The sequence below is a fragment of the Amblyraja radiata genome, chromosome 5, assembly GCF_010909765.2.
Source record: "Amblyraja radiata isolate CabotCenter1 chromosome 5, sAmbRad1.1.pri, whole genome shotgun sequence".
Lineage (NCBI taxonomy): Eukaryota > Metazoa > Chordata > Chondrichthyes > Rajiformes > Rajidae > Amblyraja > Amblyraja radiata.
Genome location: NC_045960.1, coordinates 88,988,769 through 89,013,695, shown reverse-complemented (window position 1 = coordinate 89,013,695; position 24,927 = coordinate 88,988,769). Strand labels below are relative to the sequence as shown.

Below are 24,927 nucleotides of genomic sequence, written 5' to 3'. Positions count from 1 at the left end.
AAATCGAACCTGCCTCCACCACTTCCACTGGAAGCTCATTCCACACAGCTACCACTGTCTGAGTAAAGAAGTTCCCTCTCATGTTACCCCTAAACTTCTGTCCCTTAATTCTGAAGTCATGTCCTCTTGTTTGAATCTTCCCTACTCTCAATGGAAAAAGCTTATCCACGTCAACTCTGTCTATCCCTCTCATCATTTTAAAAACCTCTATCAAGTCCCCCCTTAACCTTCTGCGCTCCAAAGAATAAAGACCTAACTTGTTCAACCTTTCCCTGTAACTTAGTTGCTGAAACCCCCCCTTAACCTTCTACGCACCAAAGAATAGAAGGTTAAGGGGGGACTTGATAGAGGTCTTTAAAATGATGAGAGGGATAGATGCAGTAATGCAGTAATATATGCTTGTACGGGGCTCGTGTTGTCGACCTCCCCGTGGTGAGCCCCGTCAACTGACTTCAGTCACTCGAACGACAACAAACAGAGACAACAGAAGAAATGTAACCTCAGTCATCGCAGCTTGGCGCCAACCCGGAGCATGCGCCCTTTTAGGGGCGGGCACCTACGGATATCGAACCGGATGGCATCACCCTGCTGCAGACTTCTGCTGCCTCAAACGCAAGATATGCACGGAGCAATTAGAAAGCTTAGAACCAGTGGCGAATTAACCCAACTAATTCCCCAACAGTCCACAGATGCTTCAATAGCTTTTGATTAGATGTTCCCTTCCCAAAATGAAAGGAGCTGAAATAGGAATGACATTTCACATGCGACCAACAAAATATATTTGGACCCAATTATACAATAACTCAGCGGGTCAGGCAGCATCTCTGTAGAAAATGGATAGGTGATGTTTCAGGTCAGGACCCTTCTTCAGACTGATTGTAAGGGGGGACTGGAAGCAAAAATAGACCAAGACAAATCAGGGCCAGCAATAGATGACCTCAGGCAGGGTGGTTCCCTGATAGGCCAATTGTTTGGCCAGGGACGGTGTGATCCCAAGAGGAATACATGTTGCAAACTGGTTCTCTGAAAGACATTTCAGGTATACACCCTTCTTCAACCCCAACTTCGGGAATGGATCTGCAGTACTGACCCTGAAAAGTCACCGATCCATATCCTCCAGTGATCTTGCCTGCTGATCCGCTGGGTTACTCCACCACTTTGCATCTTATTTTGTAAACCAGCATCTGGACTTTCTTGTGTCTAAAACATATCTCTATGCAGCTCATGTTAATTCAAGGTCACTGCCACAACTGGAGTAAATGTGACCAGAATTAATCTGGCGTAACTATGTGATGAGCAGATCACAGGTGCCGGTAAGGAAAATATATGTATGTTGGATGGAAAATTGTATAGGGCTCTGGTGAGAGCACATCTGGAGTATTGTGTACAGCTTTGGTCTCCTAATTTGAGGAAGGACATCCTTGTGATTGAGGCAGTGCAGCGTAGGTTCACGAGATTGATCCCTGGGATGGCGGGACTGTCATATGAGGAAAGATTGAAAAGACTAGGCTTGTATTCACTGGAGTTTAGAAGGATGAGGGGGATCTTATAGAAACATATAAAATTATAAAAGGACTGGACAAGCTAGATGCAGGAAAAATGTTCCCAATGTTGGGCGAGTCCAGAACCAAGGGCCACAGTCTTAGAATAAAGGGGAGGTCATTTAAGACTGAGGTGAGAAAAAACTTTTTCACCCAGAGAGTTGTGAATTTATGGAATTCCCTGCCACAGAGGGCAGTGGAGGCCAAATCACTGGATGGATTTAAGATAGAGCTCTAGGGGCTAGTGGAGTCAAGGGATATGGGGATATGGCAGGCACGGGTTATTGATACAGGACGATCAGCCATGATCACAATGAATGGCGGTGCTGGCTGGAAGGGCCGAATGGCCTCCTCCTGCACCTTTTTTCTATGTTTCTATGCCTATCTAAAATTCACCCAAAATTCCCAGGAGCAGTCAGAGGGAGGGTTCCTAAAGTTAGCTGTTACTCCAAGTGAACCAACCCATGCTTACAAGAAGCTTGCACCATAATGTTGCATTATTTTTTGCTCAAACAGAAAGCATTCCAGCATTTGATATATGTTCTGCGATAATTTCAATGAACTTCATTTTCTGGTAATTTCACTTTAAAACTGGATTTACCATTCAAGTACCTGTACTGGGGATCTAGTAATCATTGTCAGTAATTTGCTCACACATTTGCCCTAAATGAAACACTGCAGGCAATGTGCATCTTAGTTTGCAAAAACATGAAGTTCAAAAAACCCCAGCATGGAAGTGACAGAATTTCATAAATATTAATTAAGCTAACGAACAGGCAGCAATTATGTCAACAGAAATATATAAACACTTGTGACATTAAACACGTTTTGTTTCTGTAGTCAATTAAGTATTAAACAACAATCAAAAGTGCCAAAAGAATAAATGGTCTCTGAAAATAAAATTGCAGAACCCAGCCACGTTTGCTGGTGTGGTAAATGCAAAGGATAAATACATGTATCAGAGCAATAATCTTACAGTAAATCTGCGTTATTACTCACCGTGGATTCTCAGGCAATTTTTTGGAATCACATCAGGCGACAAGATGACTTGGAAAAATTAATTTCAAAACATTTGTTTTCTTTATATTGATACTTAAAGTTGGTGTTTATTAGCCAAAAGTATTATCGAGTGGTTTGACACTTAATGAATGTATTAAACATGCTCCTCCACATTTGAGAGACTCAAGACCATAGTTAACAAAAAAAAGAGTCAGCAATTTAATTAGTAAAGTGAAAATGCTCAGGATACATTCTCCACTGATAGCAAGGAGTGCCTGAGACCCATAACAATCACGGTTTGGCAATGTTCATAAACCACTCAAGCTTTAATGTCCACAGTATACCTCAGTGGAGGCCACATGTCACGATTACAGCTATCTGTCACCCCAACAGCAATGAGATTTCCCAGTACCTGCAGAAAATAAATTAAACTGAGAAGTGACCATCCTCCCCTGAAGATCAATGCCAAATTTTATTCATCAGTGGTTACGAATGGTCGGCACGAGCCTTCATTTATTGTGAAGGCAAATCAGAAACCTTCTTGTGCAATATGTGAGAAGAAGAACCAAAAAGACAGATTTCACACATTACAAAACCATTCACAATTGTCGACAGATTCCAGTTTAGTGAAAATGCAGTTTGGCAGGGGTTACGCTGATTAGAAGGTAACCTTGCAAATTGTTCAGCACGCCATACTCTTTCGGTGCAGATTCCATTTATTAGGCAGGATGTGGCTTAATAGCTACATAAGCCTGCCAGTTCTAACGTGTGTAGTGTGTTTCTGTACCATCCCTTTTCCACATTAAAACACTGTACCTATCAATTACAAGACCATCACACGACCTCTGTGACCTCGTCATAACAAGCGATTCATCTTATAACAAAGGGAGGGGTGGGCTGGGGTAAAATGGCACAACTTAGTAATTGAAGAGAGATCGTCCATGATTCAGGAAATTAAGAACCGATTACTACCACTATTAAAAATGTGTACCGTAAGCTCAATGATATTCATAAACCGGCATAACCATTATTAAACTCGCTATACATAAAATGTAAAATTTACACAATCCAAGCTGCCAAACCGTATAAAAAGTATCAAATTTCACATAAAACTGTACAATTATTTTTCAGCAGGTCCACATACCACCAAAAATATACTTTTTTTTTAAATGCATTCACCCTGTGTATAACAAAATTATATGCAAGGAATTCTAATTCTATACAGTAGTGCATCTACCTATATATATAAAAAAAGAATGATTCTTTTTGGAAAATCACGATAAAATTGTGCAGAATGCTTTTGGACTGACTGGTGCAATCACTGTGAGAAACAACGCACTTCCTTCCAGGCTGCAGTTAGTTTAAACCTTGTTGACATGAAGAGACAAAATAAATTTTCATGGTGTAGTCCGGCACAAACATAGAGGAACAGTTCCAAGGATGGGTCGACATGAATGTTTACAGAGTCGGGAAGACACACGAGGTGAGAGCTAGAGGTAAAACTCTATACAGAGGTGGTTAATCTTTCAGTGGCATTATTGACCTCATTTTTGTTGGAGTCCAGTCCTTTAGCAGCATTCAACTCATTCCTCAGGTTCTCTGCTGTCTTTTTCAAGGTCTTCAGTTCCCCTGGGTGCGGAGTTGCTCTCCGCAGAAGTGTTCCCTGGAGAGAAAGTGGAAAAAAAAGTAAACAGCAGGTGCCTAACTACCACTTAATGCGACTCAATAGTACCCTTGGAAGGCATCCAATGACAAAGGTAACAAGAATAAAAAGAACTGAATAGGAAGCCTAAAGAATGATCCCGAACCAAAATGTAACCTATCCATTTGCTCCTGACCCGCTGAGCTACTCCAGCATTTGGTGTCTATTTTTGGTATAAACCAGCATCTGCAGTTCCTTTTTTATTAGAAGAGGAAGAAACCTTGTGTGTTTGCTGCAACCACAGGTAGCATTTTTTTTAGTTGAATGGATTTCAAATGGTGCATTTCTGTCAGAAAGACAATTCTTTTTTGCTTTTAAAACGACTGTTTTCCCGAGTTATATGCTTTCCTTGATATGTATTAATGATGAGAATTCTCCAAATGACATATTAAAATATGTGGAAAAGATGCAAAATTGTGGGATTTATCCACAAATTGTCCGAACGTTCTCAACCCAAAACATCGGCCATTGGTTCTCTCCAGAGCTGCTGCCTGTCCCGCTGAGTTACTCCAGCTTTTTCTGTCTATCTTCAGCACCAGAAATAGGACAGGTGCATGTGAATTTTTATTAGCACGTTATTTACCGTCAAACTTTCATCATTTTTTGGTATTTGTTAAACACATCCAAAATTTAAATTAAAGTTAGAAATTTAAAAAAAATGTTTCTATTCCTTTTATCTTTGCCTCTTTTCTCTTCCTCAATCTCACTTTCATTAACATTTGGCAAGGACTCTGTTATAAATTATCATCTTTCATGTCTAAATTCTGCTTTGTCACCAGACCCAATGAATTGGCTTTGTCTTCTTGTCCAGTTACATCTAACCATTTAAATCATGTGTACACCTAACCAACATAGAGATCAATTCTGGTATTGTGCCGTATGATTTAAAAACAGCAAAAGCTGGTTCTCTGCATTTTCAAAATTAAGTTATTCAATTTATTTACTGAGTTACTGATGTGACCAGCATTTGTTGCCTCTCGAGAGGGGTGGCTTGTTCAACCATTTCAGATAACATTCTACTTGCTGGCCACATATAGATTAGATTGGGGAAGGATGGACATTTTCTACCCCCACCAATGAACAAGAATATGAAAGGGTAGACCGCCCCCCCCCCCAGCTTCTACCTGCTGCACACCTGGGCTCACATACATTACCTCCCACCCTCCCCCCCTTCTTTCACCTATATTCCTTCCTCTGGCTTCACAGTTCACACTTTTATCCTTATTGCACACCCCCCTAATCTTTTCATCTCTGGCCTTTGTCTAATCATCTGCCTATCAAAACACCCCCAGAGCTGTATCCACTTATCACTCACCAGGCCTTGTCCTGCTCCTCCACTAAGCAGCTTTCTCCCCCCTACCCCATTCAGTCTGAAGAAGGGTCGCGACCTGAAGCATCACCTTTCCATGCTCTCCAGACGCGCTGAGTTACTCCAGCACTTTGTGTCTTTCTTTGGTAAACCAGCATCTGCAGTTCCTTGTCATTATGTTATTGTTTTATATTTTACCTTTTCTTCATCATCATCCTCATCTGGATCGTCTAGGAAGCGTATTGCACTGACTCTGTTCATGGCACGCTCATTCCACATTTCATCAGAGACATCATTTACCAGGCTCTCCAGTGCAGTACAGCGTGGCAAATTATCTGTTAAAAGAAATTCAACAATGTTAAACAGCTTTACTTAACATTTAAAAGCTGACATTTACAAATAAATACATTTCCTGCTCATGTTAAAATTAAGAATTATATTTCTTACAGAATTGTTCTTCATCAAGCACATTTTGTACTGCATCTTCTTTACATGTAGTCAGAGCTGTACAGCACAGAAACATGCCCAACCTGTCCATACCAACCAAATTGGCAAACTGGTCTAGTCCCATTTGCCTGCATTTGACCCATTGCCTATTAAACCATTCCTAGCAACTTATCCGTCTGAGTGCTATTTAAAAGTCACAACAGCACACGCATCGACAGCTCCCTTTGACAGCTCATTCCAGATATGGACCGAGTGAAAAAATTGCCTGAGATTCTTCTTAAGTCTCTCCCTTCTAATCTTAAGCCTTTGCCTTCTAGTTTGCACTGTACACGTGACAATGAAGTATCACAGAATCATTAATTTTGTAATCTTCCACACTGGGTAAAAGACTGCCAGTATTCATTTTTTGTAAAGTGATAAAATTATAAGAATATGGATGATTACATTTCTCCCAACAGTTAGTTTGCTAACTGAATATTTATTTCAGAATTGACTTCCTGGAGCTTCCACAGAATATAAATGGTTGCCAGATAGATTATGATCTATTTGATGTCAGGATGGAATCTAATTAAATATTTTACAATTGGTAATTCTTCACATTTAATCAAAAAACAATGTTTAACCAATACGACGGGATGTTTGCGCAACAGGATGTTTATCCGTTTGGTGTTAATGTTAGCGCTTTCTGTAGATTAAATAACCACACGCATGCTGGTAACAACAATGCCTGCCGTGTGTTTAACTCTGACTACAGAGAACAAAGTACAATATCAGGGCTGAGTCTCCAGCAGAGAACACAAGGAGAACCTCGCTGCTGAATATGTTTCCTTTAGCAAATTCAGGCTCATTAACAGCAAGGGAATTTGGTCAACGTGCATCCCTCTATCAGACGGAAGGACTGGCATTTACATAGCGCCTTTCACTTCCCCTGCAGGGTACTCCAAGCAGTTTCACTTTGGACGGGTGGACACTGGTTTAATGTGGTCAAAGTGGCAGAAAATTGCAAGATCCTTCAAACAACAATGTGATTGTAACTGGTCCAACAATTTCAACGATGCCAAACATTGGAAGGTCAAACATTGACAGGGCCCTGGAGTTAATTCCACTGCCCTCCTTCAACATTTTACCACCTGGCAGAGCAGTCCAAACATAACAGCCTTGTTCAAAAGATAGCATTACAGCAGGGCAGCAACCAGTATTAAAAATAGCAGATGATTTAGTTGCTATTTATTGTCTGCTTGTGGGAAGCCTGCTATGTTTTTCCTGCAAGGACATAAGTGCTGGAGTAACTCAGTTGGTCAGGCAGCTTATCTGGAGAACATGGATAGGTGACGTTTCAGGCTAGGACCCTGCTTCAGACTGATACCGAATGGCACTGACCTGAAATGTCACCTATCGATGTTCTCCAGAGATGCTGCCTGACCCACCGAGTTACTCCAGTACTTTGTGTTGTTTTGTGTAATCCAGCATCTGCAGTTCCTTGTTTCGACTATGTTTTTCCTGTATCGGCCATGATTTGAATAAGTGGCAGAGAAACTGTGAGACTGGATTTCTCTTTCAGAATTGATTTGCTGCTGTCTCTGCTGTTTCGTACAGGTAATAGCAGATTATAAAAAAAATATTATGATCCACTTCAGGTCAAGAAGAAATGGAGTTAAATCTTCTATGATTGGCAATTCCTCACCATTATGTTAAAAATAGTTTAACATAATGGTTATGTGTTTGCTGTAAAAGTCAGTCACTTAAATGACAGCACTAGTGCCAGTAACAAAGATGCAGTGTGTTCACCTCTGACCCCAGAAAACCAAGCACAGTATCAGAGCTGAGGCTCCACCATCTGCCCACCACCACACTCCTGATTCACATCCTTAAATATCACAACAGTGACCACGTTGCAAAGGTTTGCACTGACACAATGACAGAAAGTGAGAAAGATGACACTGAAAATCTTTTTTTCCCTTTTCCCCCCCCAGAACAAAAATTCATTAGATTACATTTATTTTGCTCAATAAGCAGGCAGATTTCAAAGCAAAGATCTTGAAAGTAAAAAGTCCAATTACCCTTGAATTGCAACACTTAATTCCACAGACTAAACAGTTAGCTGCATTAGCAATGAGATAAATACACTATTTTCTTGGCAGTGGGAATGGAAGAAGGAACGGAGGGAGGGTGGGAATTAAAAGAGGAAACTACTGGACGTCGCAGTGGTGCAACGAGTAGAGCCATTGCCTCCCAGCTCCAGTGATCCCAGTTCAATCATAACCTCGGGCACCGTCTGTATGGAATTTCTTCCAATAACCAAATGCGTTTCCCGTGATTCATGTTTGAGCGCTCTGGAGTCTCCCACACCCCCACATCCCAAAGCGTGGTAGGCTAATTAATTGGCCGTTGTAAATTACCTCGTACTAAACACCCATTTACATTAATCCCATTTGGAGAGAATTAAATGGGATGAAGTGGGTGGTTGGCACAGACTCAGTGAGCTGAAGGGCTCTATGTTTCTATGTGACTCCTGACTATATAATTCACAATACAAAAAGAAAAATTATATTAATTCTTGATAAGTAGAATAGGAAATGAAAAGTTAAAAACGGGTCTGAATGAAATCGGGGCATGGAAAAGTATAGAATAAATCTTGTAAAAGGAAGAGAGTAGGAATTATAAATATGTTTACACTGTGATGAAATAAGGTTTAGGAAAGCACAAGAAAAATAGTTCTTGAAATAAAATTACAAATGGAGAGAAAAATGTGCCCTATTAGAACCTTAAACGTAAAAAATGGAAGGAACAATGCACGAAAGAATCTTAAAATATGTTGTGCTATGCAGATGTGAAAATGTTTTTACTTTCTAAAATAGAAATAAATTGAATCTCCCAAATGCCATTTATTTTAAATGTCTCAGAAATATTAGTTTCTTTTGGCCACTCCAGAGAGCAGATTCATTCTTCCTGCCGCTGCCTTAAGTATGAAGCAAACTTCGCAACCATCATATGAACTCAGTCTGCAAGAGTTGATTCATCAGTGGGTACTCCCTGTATTGGTTAGGCTGTGTCACACAGCTGTGCAGTGTTAATACAACGTTCATTTACACGTCTACAAATACGATCGGTACATCAATGAATCGTATATTTACAGATTGGGAACCATGTAGCTAACACGGAAATCAGAGCTATGGAAAAGGGATTAAGTGCATTAGAAACAATAACGTTTGTTTATTCAATTTCAGGTTAGTGACTGTGATATCTTAGACTTGCTATTTACAGCGAGTGTTGCTGAGATCAATTTATCTTGTCAAAAGTAACTAATAACTGACTCCTGAAATCCCAAACCTGTAACATTAAAGATAGACAAAAATGCTGGAGAAACTCAGCGGGTGAGGCAGCATCTATGGAGCGAAGGAAATAGGCGACGTTTTGGGTCGAGACCCTTCTTCAGTCTAAAAAGTTTTTAGATAGTCACATGGATTTGCAACTAATGGAGGGATATGGACCACTTGCAGGCAAACGAGATCAGTTCAGCTAGGCATCATGTTCATTATTAAGATTGTGGGCTGAAGGGCCTGTCCCTGTGCTATAGTGTTCTATGTTCTATGTTCTGTGAGATATATTTGGCAGGTCCAGTAGCCATTTGGAGAGAATAAGGTCTGTTTTATTTATTATTTTGGGCAATGTTAGTGGTCAATGTTTAAATAGGGTATGTATTACATATCAAGTAGTGTGTTGCTCATGTCTGACATTCTTAATGCAAGCTTAGGCCATAATGGGGTCCGTTTCTGATCAGGACCAGTTTTCAATGCTACAAATATGTCCCCTCCAGCAATTCTATAAACATGGAGGAAAGCAGATAGGAGATTAACTGGTGTTACATCAAACTGAGACTAGACAGAAGAAGTACGAAGCACATCTTTCCTTTACAGAAGCTGTGGGGGAATAGGTTTGTAATTGGTAGGATTAGAGAGGTACAAATAGCCACTCAATTAGCAGTAATGGACTTGTGGCCAAACAGTCAATAAAATTGCATGTAATTCAGTCAGAATAAGGGTCCCAACCAGAAACATTATTTGTCCATTCTCTCCTGACCCACTAAGTCTCTCCAATATTTTGTTCCTTGACCCAAGTCTCCAGCATCTGCAGCATCTCTAGCTTCAGCGTTTAATCAACACTGGCATCCATCCCATCAAGAAAATATGGAAAGAAGAATGTTCCTGTCTTATCTGGAGGCTGATTTACTTGTTTCATTGCATCATCTTTATTTGAAACTACACCCAAAAACAAAATAGTGACCTTCATGTCAGTTTATAGGGTCAACCCAAGAACTGTGACTGTTCCATATTTTGGAAGAACAGCATGTCATATTCCCCCTGGGTGGCCTATAATCTAATGGCATGAACATCAAATTATTCAATTTCAGGTCCCCCTCCCACCCAGCACACCTTTCGATCGACACAGGTCCTCTCACACAGAGCTTTCTTTCCCCCTGCCCAGTCATCCAGTTACTTATCCGTCCTCCACTTCCTCCTTCTGCTCACCACCCGTCTCTAAACCCCAGCTTCCACCCATCCCCATTGTTGTTCCCATCCAGCTGCCATCCCGCCCTCTGGTTCTACATTTCACTCACTACCTTCCTTTCTTATCAGACTCCAGCATTTGCAGCTGAGGTCGCTGCCACTAAAAGGCATCTCATCAGAGATCCTTGCTGCACACTCATTTCACCCCTACCATCGGGAAGAAGGTAGAGGAGCCTGAAAACTGTAACGTCCAAGTTCAGGAACTGCTTCTTCCCTACAGCCATTAGAATATTCAGAACTACAACCTCAAATAAGCTCTGAACTACATAGACTATTATTGGTGTGTGTGTGTGTGTGTGTGTGTGTGTGTGTGTGTGTGTGTGTGTGTGTGTGTGTGTGTGTGTGTGTGTGCACACTGAACATTTGTTGCTCATTTATTACATCGTTTACAGTGTACTATGTTTACATATTCTGCAAGTAAGAATTTCATTGTTCTATCTGGGACAGATGACATTAAAACACTCTTGACTCTTCTGAATTTATTTATAATTTCATGTCATCGGAGCAGAATTTGACCATTCAGCCCATTGAGTCACTCTGCCATGGCTGATCTATCCTCCCCTCTCAACCCTATTCTCCTGCCTTTTCCCTGTGACACCCTTACTAATTAAGAATCTGTCAATCTCTGCTTTAAAAACACCCAATGACGGCCTCCACAGCCGTCTGTGGCAATGAATTCCACAGATTCACCACCCTCTGACTAAAGAAATTCCTCCTCATCTCCTTTCTAAACATACATGCTTTTATTCTGAGGCTGTGCCCTCTGGTTCTGAACTCTCCCACCAGTGGAAACGTCCCCTTCACATCCACTCTATCCAGGCCTTTCACGAATCGATAAGTTTCAATAATCTCCAGACTTGGCTACTATCCCCACCCTTCTCTTCATCACCTGACTGATCTGCCAGTCAACCCCTCCTTACCTTGTTCCACCTATCACTCCCCAGCTCTTGCCCTACCCCTTCCCCTCATTTCAATCCATCAGCTATCTGGTGAATCTGAGGAATTCCAGGAATTTCAGGAACCAGGATGGTGAATCTGTGGAATTCTTAGCCACAGAAGGCTGTGGAGGCAAAGTTAGTGGATATATTTAAGGCAGAGATAGATAAGATTCTTGATTAGTACGGGTGTCAGAGGTTATGGGGAGAAGGCAGGAGAATGGGGTTAGGAGGGAAAGATAGATCAGCCATCATTGAATGGCGGTATAGACTTGATGAGCCGAATGACCTAATTCTGCTCCTATCTCTTTTGATCTTATGATCTCCCGTCTTCTGCATCAGTCTGAAGAAGGGTCCTGACCCGAAACTTCACCTGTCCATTTCCCTCCACAGATACTCCCTGACCTGCTGAGTTCCTCCAGAAGTTTTTTTTTTTTTGCTATGATTCCAGCATCTGCAGTCTCTTGCATCTCCTGTTCCATATTCCCTTGTTGTTGTGGGAGAAGGAAAGAGAGGTGACCAAGTGGCCGTGCAGTAGAGAGGCGGAATGTGCAATGATGCAGGCACAGGGAACTGCAGGCGCAGGTTTTCAAAAAAGACCCAAAGTGCTTGAGTAATCATGCTCCATTTCCAGTTTATGCCATAAAGTGGCACATAATTAGCACTTCATCATGATTGAAGGGCACAGAAGAAATTGTCTAATTAACAGGTTTTCAGGTTGAAGGGAAGCATATAATAGAGTTCCCAGGGTGTGGGACCAGAAATATTGCTTTCCTTAATATAGATCAATGATCCGGACTTGTCAGTGCAGATTGCAGCCCATTCACTTTCTTTAACCTGCACCCCTGTGACTGAAATGCTGGCTACACAATTTGCAATTTTCATACCCTTGAGTTTCATAATTTGTCCCTATTTATCCTTTTTGGGCTTACACTTGCTTCTCATCCCTCGTCTGAAGAAGGGTCTCGACCCGAAACATCACCCATTCCTTCTCTCCAGAGATGCTGCCTGTCCCACTGAGTTATTCCAGCATTTTGTGTCCAACTTTGTCCAACAATCTGCCTAATGAATAACCCCCTCGCCTGTGTTCAACTATTACCAGCCATGCTCTATCCTGCCCCTCCTCTGTTCCAGCTTTCCTTCCCACCCCCATGTAATCAGTCTGAAGAAGGGTTCCGACCCAAAACATCACCTATCCATGTTCTCTTGAGATGCTGCCCGCCACGCTGAGTGACTCCAACACTTTGTGTCTTCTCTTGTAGAAAATTCTCTACTTCTACAGTCACGAACGTAGCAATAATAATAATAATAATAATAATAATAATAATAATAATAATAATAATAATAATAATAATAATAATAATAATAATAATAATAATAATAATAATAATAAGAAGAAGAAGGAGTGATTTTGCTAATTTCATTGCCAGGGCCAAAAGGTGGACTATATACACATAAACAAATGAAAGAATAATATTTCACATTCAAAGTATGCCAGATTTAAATAAGAAATATAGAAGAGTACAGCACAGGTATAGGCTCTTAGACCCACAATGTCTATGCCGAACAAGATGCCAAAATAAGATAATCCCATCTGCCTGCATATGATCTCCACAATGTTTATACAATTTATATATTTTGGTTTCACCATGTGGAAATCACAGCAGTGTTTATACATAGTCCCCCCATTTCAGGGCACCAGAATGTTTGGGACACAGGAATGTCATGTAAATGAAAGTAGTCATGTTTAGTATTGTGTTGCATATCCTTTGCATGCAATGACTGCTTGAAGTCTGCAATTCATGGACATCAGCAGTTGCTGGGTGTCTTCTCTGGTGATGTTCTGCCACGCCTGTAAAGTTGAAGCCATCTTTAGCTTCTGCTTGTTTTGGGGACTAGTCCCCTTCAGTTTTCTCTTCAGCAGATAAAAGGCTCAATTGGGTTCAGATCAGGTGATTGTCTTGGCCACACAAGAATTGACCCCTTTTTAGCTTTGAAAAACTCCTTTGTTGCTTTAGATATATGTTTGGGATCATTGTCGCTGTAGAATGAACTGTCGGCCAATGAGTTTCGAGGCATTTGTTTGAACTTGAGCAGATAGGATGTGTCTATACACTTCAGAATTCATTATGCTACTACCATCAGCAGTTGTATCATCAATGAAGATAAGTGAGCCAGTACCTTCAGCAGCCATACATGCCCAGGCCATAACAACCCCACCACAGTGTTTCACAGATGAGGTGGTATGCTTTGGATCTTGGGAAGTTTCTTCTCTCCTCCATATTCTCTCCTCTGTATTCTATTCGTGAAGTCTTCCGTGGAGAGTAGTAAATGACAAATCCACACCCGGCTCCTGAAGAGTGTTTCTGATCTGTAGGCAAGGTGTTTGGGGATTTTTCTTTATTATAGAGAGAATTATTCTGTCATCAGCTGTGGAGGTCTTCCTTGGCCTGCCAGTCCCTTTGCAATTAGTAAGCTCACCAGTGCTCTCTTTCTTCTTAATGATGTTCCAAACAGTTGATTTTGGTAAGCCTAAGGTTTGGCTGATGTCTCTAACAGCTTTATTCTTGTTTCTCAATCTCATAATGGCTTCTTTGACTTTCATTGGCACAACTTTGATCCTCATGTTGATAAACAGCAATTAAAGTTTCCAAAGGTGATGCAAAGACTGGAAGAAAGACTAGGTGCTGTGAGCTCTCTTGTACCTGCATTAAGGAGGCATTTAAACACACCTGAGCAATTACAAACACGTGTGAAGCCATATGTCCCAAACATTATGGTGGCATGAAATTGGGGGACTATGTATAAACACAGCTGTAATTTCTACATGGTGAAACCAAAATGTATAAAAATACCCTTTAATAAAATTTGACAACGTGCACTTTAACCACCTGTGATTTTTTTTCTATTACAAATCTTAAATTGTGGAGTACAGAGGCAAATAAATAAATGATGGGTCTTTGTCCCAAACATTATGGAGGGCACTATATATCCCTCCATTCCCTGCAAATCAATCTTTGGAAATTTCCCTGAAATTGTTTTATTAACAAGCACTATGACCGGCTATCCTTGTTGGTTATAAGGTTGTACGTTTGATCAATACATTACCGTGGTTGTTATGTTCGGGAGGTAGCTGGGGAAGCAAAACGCACGTCAAAACCTTCTCCCGTGTTCCTGAATCGATCTCTGTCTGAAAAGTTAGCAGCGGCTGCGACTGGTTCTCGGACAACCAAAGCGCCTTGAGTTTCAAGTTGATCAAGGATAATGGCAAGTTCGTCAACCTGTAATGGACGGAAAGGAATGGCAAACTGTGTTAAAGGTCTTGGCACCACACTTGTTGAAAGGGATAGTAGCTGCAAGATATCTTTCTTTTATACTGGAACCACAGAACAGAAATAGGTCCTTCGGTTCACGTCGACCAAGATGCTTACCTGAACTAGTCCCTCTTGCCTGCGTTTGGCGCACATCCCTCTAAACTAAGGTTTGTGTCTGAAGATAGGTTTCGACCCGAAACATCACCTATTCCTTTTCTCCAGGGATGCTGCCTGACCCACTGAGATACTCCAGCATTTTGTGTCTATCTTCCCTCTAAATTAATCCCACATTCATCTTTATTCTTTTAGCTCCCTCCAGATTCTACCCTACACCTACACACTAGGAATAATTAATAGTGGCCAATTAATCTACCAACCTGGGATGTGGGAGGAAATTTCAGCTCCCAGATGGAGAGCATGCAAAACAACACAGATAACATCAGAGGTCAGGAGTGAACTAGAGTCCCGGGCACTGTGAGCCAACAGCTCTATTGCAGCCAAATATGATTGAGAATTATTTCTCTTTTATGCTTTTTCTCGCAACACAGGCACAAAATTTGGCATGTTACCAAATAATCTTCCACATATATACTTTAGAAAGCATGCTACAGTATGGTTGCATCATGGCCTGGCGTGGCAATGCATGCACTCACGGATGCAAGAGGTTGCAGAAAGTGATGGACGCAGCCCTCATCTAAAGCACATGCATGATGGACTATCATCAAAAATCCTACCATCCACCCATGCCCTCTTCTCACTGCTACTGCCAGGCAGGAAGGCCTGAAGCTTGAGGTCCCACACCTGCAACGCTTTCGGATGTGGGAGGAAATCGGAGCATGTCCCTAGTCAGGATCGAACCCGGGTCTCTGGTGCCGTGAGGCAGCAAATCTATCGCTGCGCCACTGAGCCAGCCTTCTCCCAGGAGAGATCTGTTTTGACAACATAGACTGGGATAACAACATGACTTGGGGAAGAACTGGTTAATACGATCATAAGTGATAGGAGCAGAATTAGGCTACTCGGCCCATCTAGCCTAGCCATTCAATCATGGCTGATATATCTCTTCCTCTGAACACCAGTCTCCTGCCTTCTCCCCATAACCTCCAATACCCATACTAATTATGAATCTATCTATCTCTGCCTTAAAAATATCCACTGACTTGCGCTCTACAGCCTTCTGTGGCAAAGAATTCCACAGGTTCACCACCCTTTGACTAAAGAAATTTCTCCTCATCATCCAAAAAGAACGCCCTTTAATTCTGAGGCTATGACCTCTAGTCCCAGACTCTACCACTAGTGGATACATCCTCTCCACATCCATTCTAGTTTTTTTTGGAAAATATATTATACCAAAACCTAGCAATTTCCCTCCAAAATATGCTTACCTGTTTCCAGCTAAGTCCAGCACATGAAGCTCAGTTGCCTGTGAAATTTCTGGTGGGATTTGTGTTAATTTGTTGTCTCGGAGACTGAAAACAGTAAGGCTGCAGCAGCCACCAATCTGCAATTGAAACCAGAGTAGTTAGCAAAGCCTCCAGAAAAGACACCGTGCCAGAGTGAGTCCACTTGCAAACTGGAGGAACATCACTTCATATTCCACTTGCGTAGCTTACAACCTAATGGTATGAGCATTGAATTCTCCAATTTTAGGTAACTTCACTACCTTCCTCCTCTCCCTCAATATAACTGCCCCCTCCCTCACCTGTGCCCCACCTGTACTTGCAGCTATTTCTCTCCTCCCCCTCCTGTTCAATGTAGATTTCTTTCTCTAGCCTCACATTTCACAACTCTTCAATCCCTTTGTCCCTCACCTTCTGTCTTTTCATCTCTGACCTTTATCCAACCATTTGCCTGTCACACATTCCTCCTCACCTGTATCGACCCATTATGTGCCAGGCTTTGTCCTGCACCTTTCTTCCCCCCCACCCTATCCCCCATCCCCCACCACAATCAATCTGAAGAAGGGTCCCAACCCGAAACATCACCCATCCATGTTCAACCATAAGACAGGAGCAGTATAAGGCTATTCAGCCCATTGAGTCTACTCCACCATTCAATCATGGCTGATCTGTTTTTCACTCTCAACTCCATTCTCCTGCCTTCCCCCCCCCCCCCCCCCCCCATTACCTTTGATGCCCTTCCTTATCATGAACCTATCAATCTCCGCCTTAAAAATACCCATTGCCATGACCTCCATAACATAGAAAATAGGTGCAGGAGTAGGCCATTCGGCCCTTCGAGCCTGCACCGCCATTCAATATGATCATGGCTGATCATCCAACTCAGTATCCTGTACCTGCCTTCTCTCCATACCCCCTGATCCCTTTAGCCACAAGGGCCACCTCTAACTCCCTCTTAAATATAGCCAATGAACTGGCCTCAACTACCTTCTGCGGGAGAGAATTCCACAGATTCACCACTCTCTGTGTGAAAAAAGTTTTCCTCATCTCGGTCATAAAAGATTTTCCCTTTATCCTTAAACTGTGACCCCTTGTTCTGGACTTCCCCAACATCGGGAACAATCTTCCTGCATCTAGCCTGTCCAACCCTTTAAGAATTTTGTACGTTTCTATAAGATCCCCCCTCAATCTTCTAAATTCTAGCGAGTACAAACCGAGTCTATAACCATCTGTGGCAATGAATTCCACAGATTCACCACTCACTGGCTAAAGAAATTCCTCCTTATCTCCATTTTGAACATATGTCCTTTTATTCTGGGTCTGCACCCTATGGTTCTAGATTCTCCCAGTACTGGAAACATCCTTTCCGCATGCACTCTATCTAGGCCTTTCACTCTACAGTAAGTACAAGGTTTGTTTGGTCTTCCAGTGACTGCATGGATATTCTCCGGGTGCTCCAATTTCCACCCACACTAATGCAGGTTTGTGGATTCATTGACTATGATAAAATTGGCTCTAGTGTGTAGGATAGTGTTAGTGTACAGGGTGGTCGGATTCAATGGGCCGAAGTAGCTATTTCTACGTTGCATATCTAAAGTCTAAATTAATCTAATGACCTGCAAGTCTTTGGGATGTGGAGGGAGAGTCTACAGAGGGAACCAACGTGGTGACAAGGAGAACATGCAAACTCCACACAGACAACAAAAGAAGTCAGGATCAAATCTGGGTTGCCGGAATGGCCAGCAAATTCTAGAAATTAAAAGATAATGCAGAGCTCCTGCATTTAGTGGTCGATTTATGTTATTCTGTTTTTGGGTACACACAAACAGATTCTCCAATATTTTTAAGAACCTAACAGATTTGTTGAAAAATTGACCATGAGGTGGCACAGAAAGCTAAAGTTGGAATTTAATTGTGCATGCAGCTACTCAATGTTGTGATAATTGACAATGCAATATCATTCCATGGGCCAAGTATTAAACATTCCTTGATTAATTCTTGCATGCAATGAATTGCTGAAGTTTAAACATTTCAATGTACCATTTTCACTTCCTTACTTCTACTAACTTTTTCTGTTTGCTTTCAATCAATGACACTTGGAGTACTGCGCGCAGTTCTGGTCGCCACACTATAGGAAGGGTGTGATTGCATTGTAATGGAGGAGGTTCACCAGGATGTTGCTTAGCTTGGAGAGTTAGTTATAAGGAGAGATTGGTTGTGCTGAGTTTGATTTCCCCTGTAGCAAAGGAGACAGAGGAGAGACCCAATAGAAGTACATAAGATTAGGAGAGCCATAGATATGGTAGAATGTCATACCATTTTCCCCATGCAAGGATTATCAAAAGCAATGGAAGGAGATTTAAAGGGCTAGTTTTTTTCACACACAGAACACGCTGGCAGAGGAGGTGGTGGAATCAGATACAATCACTATGTTAAGAGGCATTTAAGCAGATGCTTAAATAGGCAAGGCATTTAACTATATGTGCCTAATGCAGGCCAATGGGATTAGCGTAGATGAGTACAAAAGACCAGCATGGATGTGGTGGGCTAAAGGGACATTTTCTGTGCTGTACAACTCCATAACTCTAGATTCATCTCCGCCTCTATAAGAGTCAGAGGGATGTACAGTACAAAAAGAGGTCCTTTGGCCCAACATGTCCATGCTGATCAACTTGGCGTACTAGGCTTGTCCCATTTGCTTGCATTTGGCCATAACCCTCCAATCTCTTCAAATCCATATATCCGTCCAAATGTTTTTTGAAGGTCGGAATTGTTTCCACTTTTACAGCTTCCATTATCGCTCATTATTTCTTTCACAAACCAATCCCATTCCAATTGGCGTTATTTCCTTCACAGCTCGTTTCTCAGTCATTTTCCTTGAACTCTAAATATCAGCAGCTAAGGGTGGTCTTGCCTCTCTCTCTCACTGAGGTCCCAGAAGTCATGGCGTCTTCTTGGCACCATCATCATCTTTCACGTCCCGTGAGATACGGTGAGTTACAGTGCAATAAAATCTCATGAGCAAGAGGGCTGCAGAATAAATCACAACGAAATGCCACTCCTCCAACATCTGGTTTGTTAATCAGGATTGATTGCTAGTTCTGCTAATGCAACCCAAGTATTTGTGTCTGATCCAATAAACCATCTTGATCCCCGGGGGTTCTGGAGGAATTTGATGCTAAAATTATTACGCACTTAACCATTCCTCTTATGATGTGCAGCAATGAGAGTGATAATGTGTTGTCAGCGGGACACACAAATGCTTAAACCCACAACAGACCATGAAGCCAAGTCAAATAAAATGTTCACACAAAACATAACCTATGAAAGATGCCGTCAGCTGGAAAATACGCAAATATTTAATCCCGTCTTTCAAGCATTACGTAGAACAGCATGCTGACATTTATTATCTAGGTTGATCCTATATCATGTCGTATGATCGCTGGCCCTTTGTCCCCCTTCTGTCTGGCTCTTTCTGAAATGCATCTTTACTTATTCCCTCAAGTATCTTTCCAGCTGTTATCAGGCAACTGAACCGTCCTCTCACCAGCTAGAGTGCGGTCCTGACCTCCCATCTACCTCATTGGAGACCTTTCAACTATCTTTAATGGATTTGCTTGGACTTTATCTTGCACTAAATGTCATTTCCTTTATCCTCAATCTGTATACTGTAGACAGCTTGATTGTAATCATACTGTACGTCATCTTTTCGTTGATGGGACAGCATGCAACAAAAATATTTTAACTGTGTATCAGTACATCTAACAATAAAATAAACAAAGTATTCTTAGTAGCACCAAGCAGCAGATCCATGCTACTATTGGCATGAGTGCCATTTCAAACATGGCCTTTTGATCTCATTATCTTAAAATTAATTATAAAATTAACTATAAAATTAACACTTCTTCCCACCATGCTTCCTGTAAGGACTCCATCACCTACTCCCAATTCCTCCGTCTATGCCGCATCTGCTCCCAGGATGAGGCGTTCCACACCAGGGCATCTGAAATGTTCTCATTCTTCAGGGAACAGGGGTTCCCCTCCCCCACCATAGATGAGGCTCGCACCAGGGTCTCTTCCATACCCCGTAACACTGCTCTCTCTCCCCATCCCCCCACTCACAACAAGGGCAGAGTCCCCCTAGTCCTCACCTTTCACCCCACTAGCCGTCACATACAAGTAATCCTCCGTCAGTTTTGCCACCTCCAACGTGACCCCACCACTCGCCACATCTTCCCATCTCCTCCCCTGTCTGCATTCCGCAAAGACCGCTCCCTCCGTAACTCCCTTGTCCATTCTTCCCTTCCCTCCCGTACCACCCCCTCCCCGGGCACTTTCCCTTGCAACCGCAAGAGATGCTTCACTTGTCGCTTTACCTCCCCCCTCGACTGTATTCAAGGACCCAAGCAGTCGTTCCAGGTGGACAGAGGTTCACCTGCATCTCCTCCAACCTCATCTATTGCATCCGCTGCTCTAGATGTCAGCTGATCTACATCGGTGAGACCAAGCGGAGGTTTGGCGATCGTTTCACCGAACACCTCCGCTCAATCCGCATAAACCAACCTGACCTCCCGGTGGCTCAGCACTTCAAGTCCCCCTCCCATTCCGTATCCGACCTCTCTGTCCTGGGTCTCCTCCATGGCCAGAGCGAGCACCACCGGAAATTGGAGGAATAGCACCTCATATTCCGCTTGGGGAGTCTGCATCCTGGGGGCATGAACATTGAATTCTCCCAATTTTGTTAGCCCTTGCTGTCTCCTACCCTTCCTATCTCTCCCTCAGCCCTTGGGCTCCTCCTCTGTCTTTAAGAGCCCTATCCAGCTCTCTCTTGAAAGTATCCAGAGAGCCGGCCACCACTGCCCTCTGAAAGAGTATTCCACAGACTCACAACTGTGACAAAATATTCTCCTGCCTTCTACCCATAACCACTGACATCCGTACGAATCAAGAATCTATCTATCTCTGCCTGTCACGCTGAGTTACTCCAGCTTTTTGCGTCTATCTTCGGTTTAAAACAGCATCTGCAGTTCCTTCCTACTCCTCTCATCTTAAATCTATGCTCTCTACTTTTAGCTCCCCTTACCTTGGGAAAAAGGTTATGACCATCCACCTTATATATTTTAGAGAGAAGCAGCGTGGAAACGGGCCCTTCGGCCCACCAAGACCACGCCGACCAACGATCACATGTTTGAGCCAATGCTATCCTGCACAGTAGGATTCAATTTACAGATGCCAATTGACCTATACGTCTTTGGAATGCGGGAGAAAACCCACGCGGTCACACGGAGAACGTACAAACTCCGTTCAGGCAGCACCTGAGGTTAGGATCGAACCCGGGACTCTGGCGCTGTAAGGCTGCAACTCTACCACCGTGCTGCTCTCTGGCGCACCTCATGATTTTATAAATCTCTATAAAGTCACCCCTCGGCCTATGAAGATCCAGAGAAAAAAAGCCACAGCCTATCCATCCTCTCCTTATAACTCAAGTCCTCCAGTCCTTGTGACAATTCCTACAGTCCTTGTGGCATTCCATTTGTGACAAAATATTTTCCATATTATACCAATATGTTACCATTCGTATTGCTACAAATGGTTTCCTCTGGGTGCTCCAGTTTCCTCCCACATTACAAAGACGTGCAGGTTTGTAGGTTAATTGGCTTATGTAAATTGTCCCTAGGGTGCAGGATAGATCTAGTGTGAACGGGTGATCACTAGTCAGCGCGGACTCATGGGGCCAAAGGGCCAGTTTCCACACTGTATCTCTAAACTAAATTAAATGCCTACATGTAATGTTTAGCATGGAATTTATCACAAAATTATGATTAAAGTGTGACTTTCAATATAGTAGCTAGTTCAAGGTTGTGCTAAAAACATAACGATAAAATTAAATGTCTTTTTCTCTCTAATGGTTGCAAAAATAGTTACAAGCAAAATAATGGATTGACTAACAAATTGCATTTACATGTTGACTTTAACACATGGAGAGTCTGACAATGCTTCATGAGAGCGCATCACACAGCAGAATAGATTACCATAGGTTGGTTAAGGCTGTACCCCTCACCTTCTCCTGCATCCACCATAGGGAACCCTGACCTGTCCAAGAACGTAACTAGTTTAGTTTAGTTTAGTTTATTGTCACATGTAACAAATAAAAGCTTTTGTTGCGATCTAACCAGCACCGTGGACTTCTGCATCAGTCAGCATCTCTGATTTTTCCACACAGAGGGAGTTGCCAGAGGAGATTGTAGAGGCAAGTGAAACTTGGGCTTTTAGAAGGCATCCGGAAAAATTACAAGGATAGGAAAGATTTGGAGGGATATGGGCCAAATACAGACAAATGGGACGAGCTCAGATAGGCAACTTGGTCAGCATGAATGAGTTGGGCTGAGGTCCTGTTTCCATGCAGTATATGACTATGTCTCTAAATAGGGAATGTACCTGCCTCCACCACCTCCTCAAGTAATGTGCAGCAGTTATGTGCAGGCTGCTTGCATTGAATCCTGCCTGCCAACACTTTCTCCGATGTCTGACTCAAGGCAAAGAAGTCATCGGCTATCAGTAACACAACTAATGCCTTGTAACGACACAAGACGTGCAGATCACATGTGGACGGACGATAGATTAGAATCCACGATATAAACTGACCTCAAAAGAAAGTGCAAACAAGTTGCACTGCAGTACCAAAGATAGGAAGCAGCTTGTACAATATCACATGCTAATACTTCACTACAGATACAATGACGTCAGGAAGGTTACAGAAAGAGATAAAATATACATTGAGTCAAACTGTTCAGTTTAGCTTGATTAGAACTGCAAGATTATCATCATATCACAGCCAACCATTTACCACAGTCAACCACATGTACATGCAGCCATGTACAAACGCATTCATAAAGATAGCAATTATTTTATTTTAAACCACAGAGGGTTAGGAAAAATCAACAGAGCATGGGGTAAAAATGAGGAGATATCTTACAATACCATACCACACATATGGCTTTATTTAACTTAATCTAATAAATTGCTTAGATAATCAATATATCTTAGTTGCATATATTTTATGAAGTGGGTTGCAAAAGCTCGAACAAGTTTAAAGGCTCCATACATGCAAATTGAACCAGACCATTCAGCAGACTTCAAACCAGAGGAATAATTCACCATTCACAAATTTTAATTTTTACTGCACCATTATCACCACTTCTTCCCCCACAATTTCATTCCAAATTCTAAATGGTCATAAGAACAATTTAGTATTTATCCCCCAGCATACAATACACATGAACAGTCAATGGGAAAATTATTATTAAATTATAAAATCAGAATATTCACAAAAAATTTGCAACTGCACGACACTGTTCATTGCCTTTGTAATAATTATCTCCAGTGTTCTACTGCTGCAACTTCGTCACAAAAATAGCACATAGCTCTTTGAAGTTAAGCACCTTACACATTTACAGCCTATTTGCATCTTAAATCAGACCACAATTGTTCAAAGCCACAGTGTGTGTTTTGCATGCTCATGCCGTCCCAAGCAGTTGGTTTAGTCAATACATCAAAGCTGCAAAACAGTCTGTGGAAGCACTACACCAAGCCAAGCAAGCTCAAAGCAAATAAAGGTCAGCATTTCACGATGGTGTACAGCCACCAAGTGACTCACGTACTCACTGGTTTACATTTTTACTCTGCCCATTTCCCAAGCAGCAACAAGTTTACAGGAAGCAAAAACGCAAAAAAGATTAAGCTTACATGTCATTAGATCAAACTTTCCAAATGCAAATTCAATAAGATATTGCTGATAATAATTAACAAAAAAATTGATTCTCCTGCAAGTAGAAACAATGGACTCAAAAGAAACTTCACTGGATTCCAAATTAGCTTTTTTTTTTAAAGATACAAATTTGTCAAATGCATAAAATGATAATTCTGAAAGGAAATTAAGATGTTTAGGAAGGATCTGTGTAACATAAATTGCTGACAATGAGATGCAATCAAGTTTCTGAACTATTTGGCATTACTTGTTTTGTGACATGAAATACTCGTTTTTATCAGAAGATATGATCAATTTCAAAGCGTTGGTAACATAAAAACTGGAATAATTTGTGTGTTTGATTATGTGTGATATTTACTTCAACATCAATGACAGTGAGTTGGGCCCCAATCAATATCCTGAATTGAATTCAAACCATTTTTTCTGAAGTACAATGCTCTCCAGAAAATAATAAAACACGACACGTTTTAAGGCGCGACTGCATTGCAGTTAAACCGAAAGTATTATGCACTGCACTGTTGAGTTGAGAGCGTTCAGCTCAGTATCACAGGCAGCGACTCTAAACTGTTCTGGTTTCAGATCATATGCAGAAGTGATGCCTTCATTAATCTTGCAAAAGAGGAGAAAGGGGAGATGGGAAAGAGCAAAGATCATGGGAAAGAACGGAAGTCTTGGGTCATTTTTGACAATTGCCAGTACATAAATAACACTTTGCATTGAAACAATCAAAGTGAGCCATGAGGTACTCAGATAGATGTCACAACATTTAACAACTGAACATATTTAAACCCAAGTGATGAGGAAAACTATTTATTCCTTCCTCCTTCTTAAACAAAAACTGCCTTCAGCACCAGTGTAATATTGTTTATGTGACAATAGTAAAACAAAGGCCTGATGAAGATATCTGCAAATCTTGCACGATTTTACAGCACATTATACATTTA

General features: G+C 41.8%; 1 protein-coding gene across 1 annotated transcript in view; it reads right to left on the bottom strand.

The window, feature by feature from the left end:
- Positions 1-2,616: 2,616 nt before the first annotated feature.
- lrrc1 (leucine rich repeat containing 1) overlaps positions 2,617-24,927 on the bottom strand; it is a 147,340-nt gene continuing 125,029 nt past the window's right edge. The window contains exons 11-14 of the mRNA XM_033021694.1: positions 16,201-16,316; positions 14,610-14,782; positions 5,750-5,886; positions 2,617-4,203 (exon numbers count right to left, since the gene is read on the bottom strand). Coding sequence (XP_032877585.1) covers positions 4,045-4,203; positions 5,750-5,886; positions 14,610-14,782; positions 16,201-16,316 — 585 coding nt within the window. The 3' untranslated portion in view covers positions 2,617-4,044. The remainder of the gene's footprint in view (positions 4,204-5,749; positions 5,887-14,609; positions 14,783-16,200; positions 16,317-24,927) is intronic.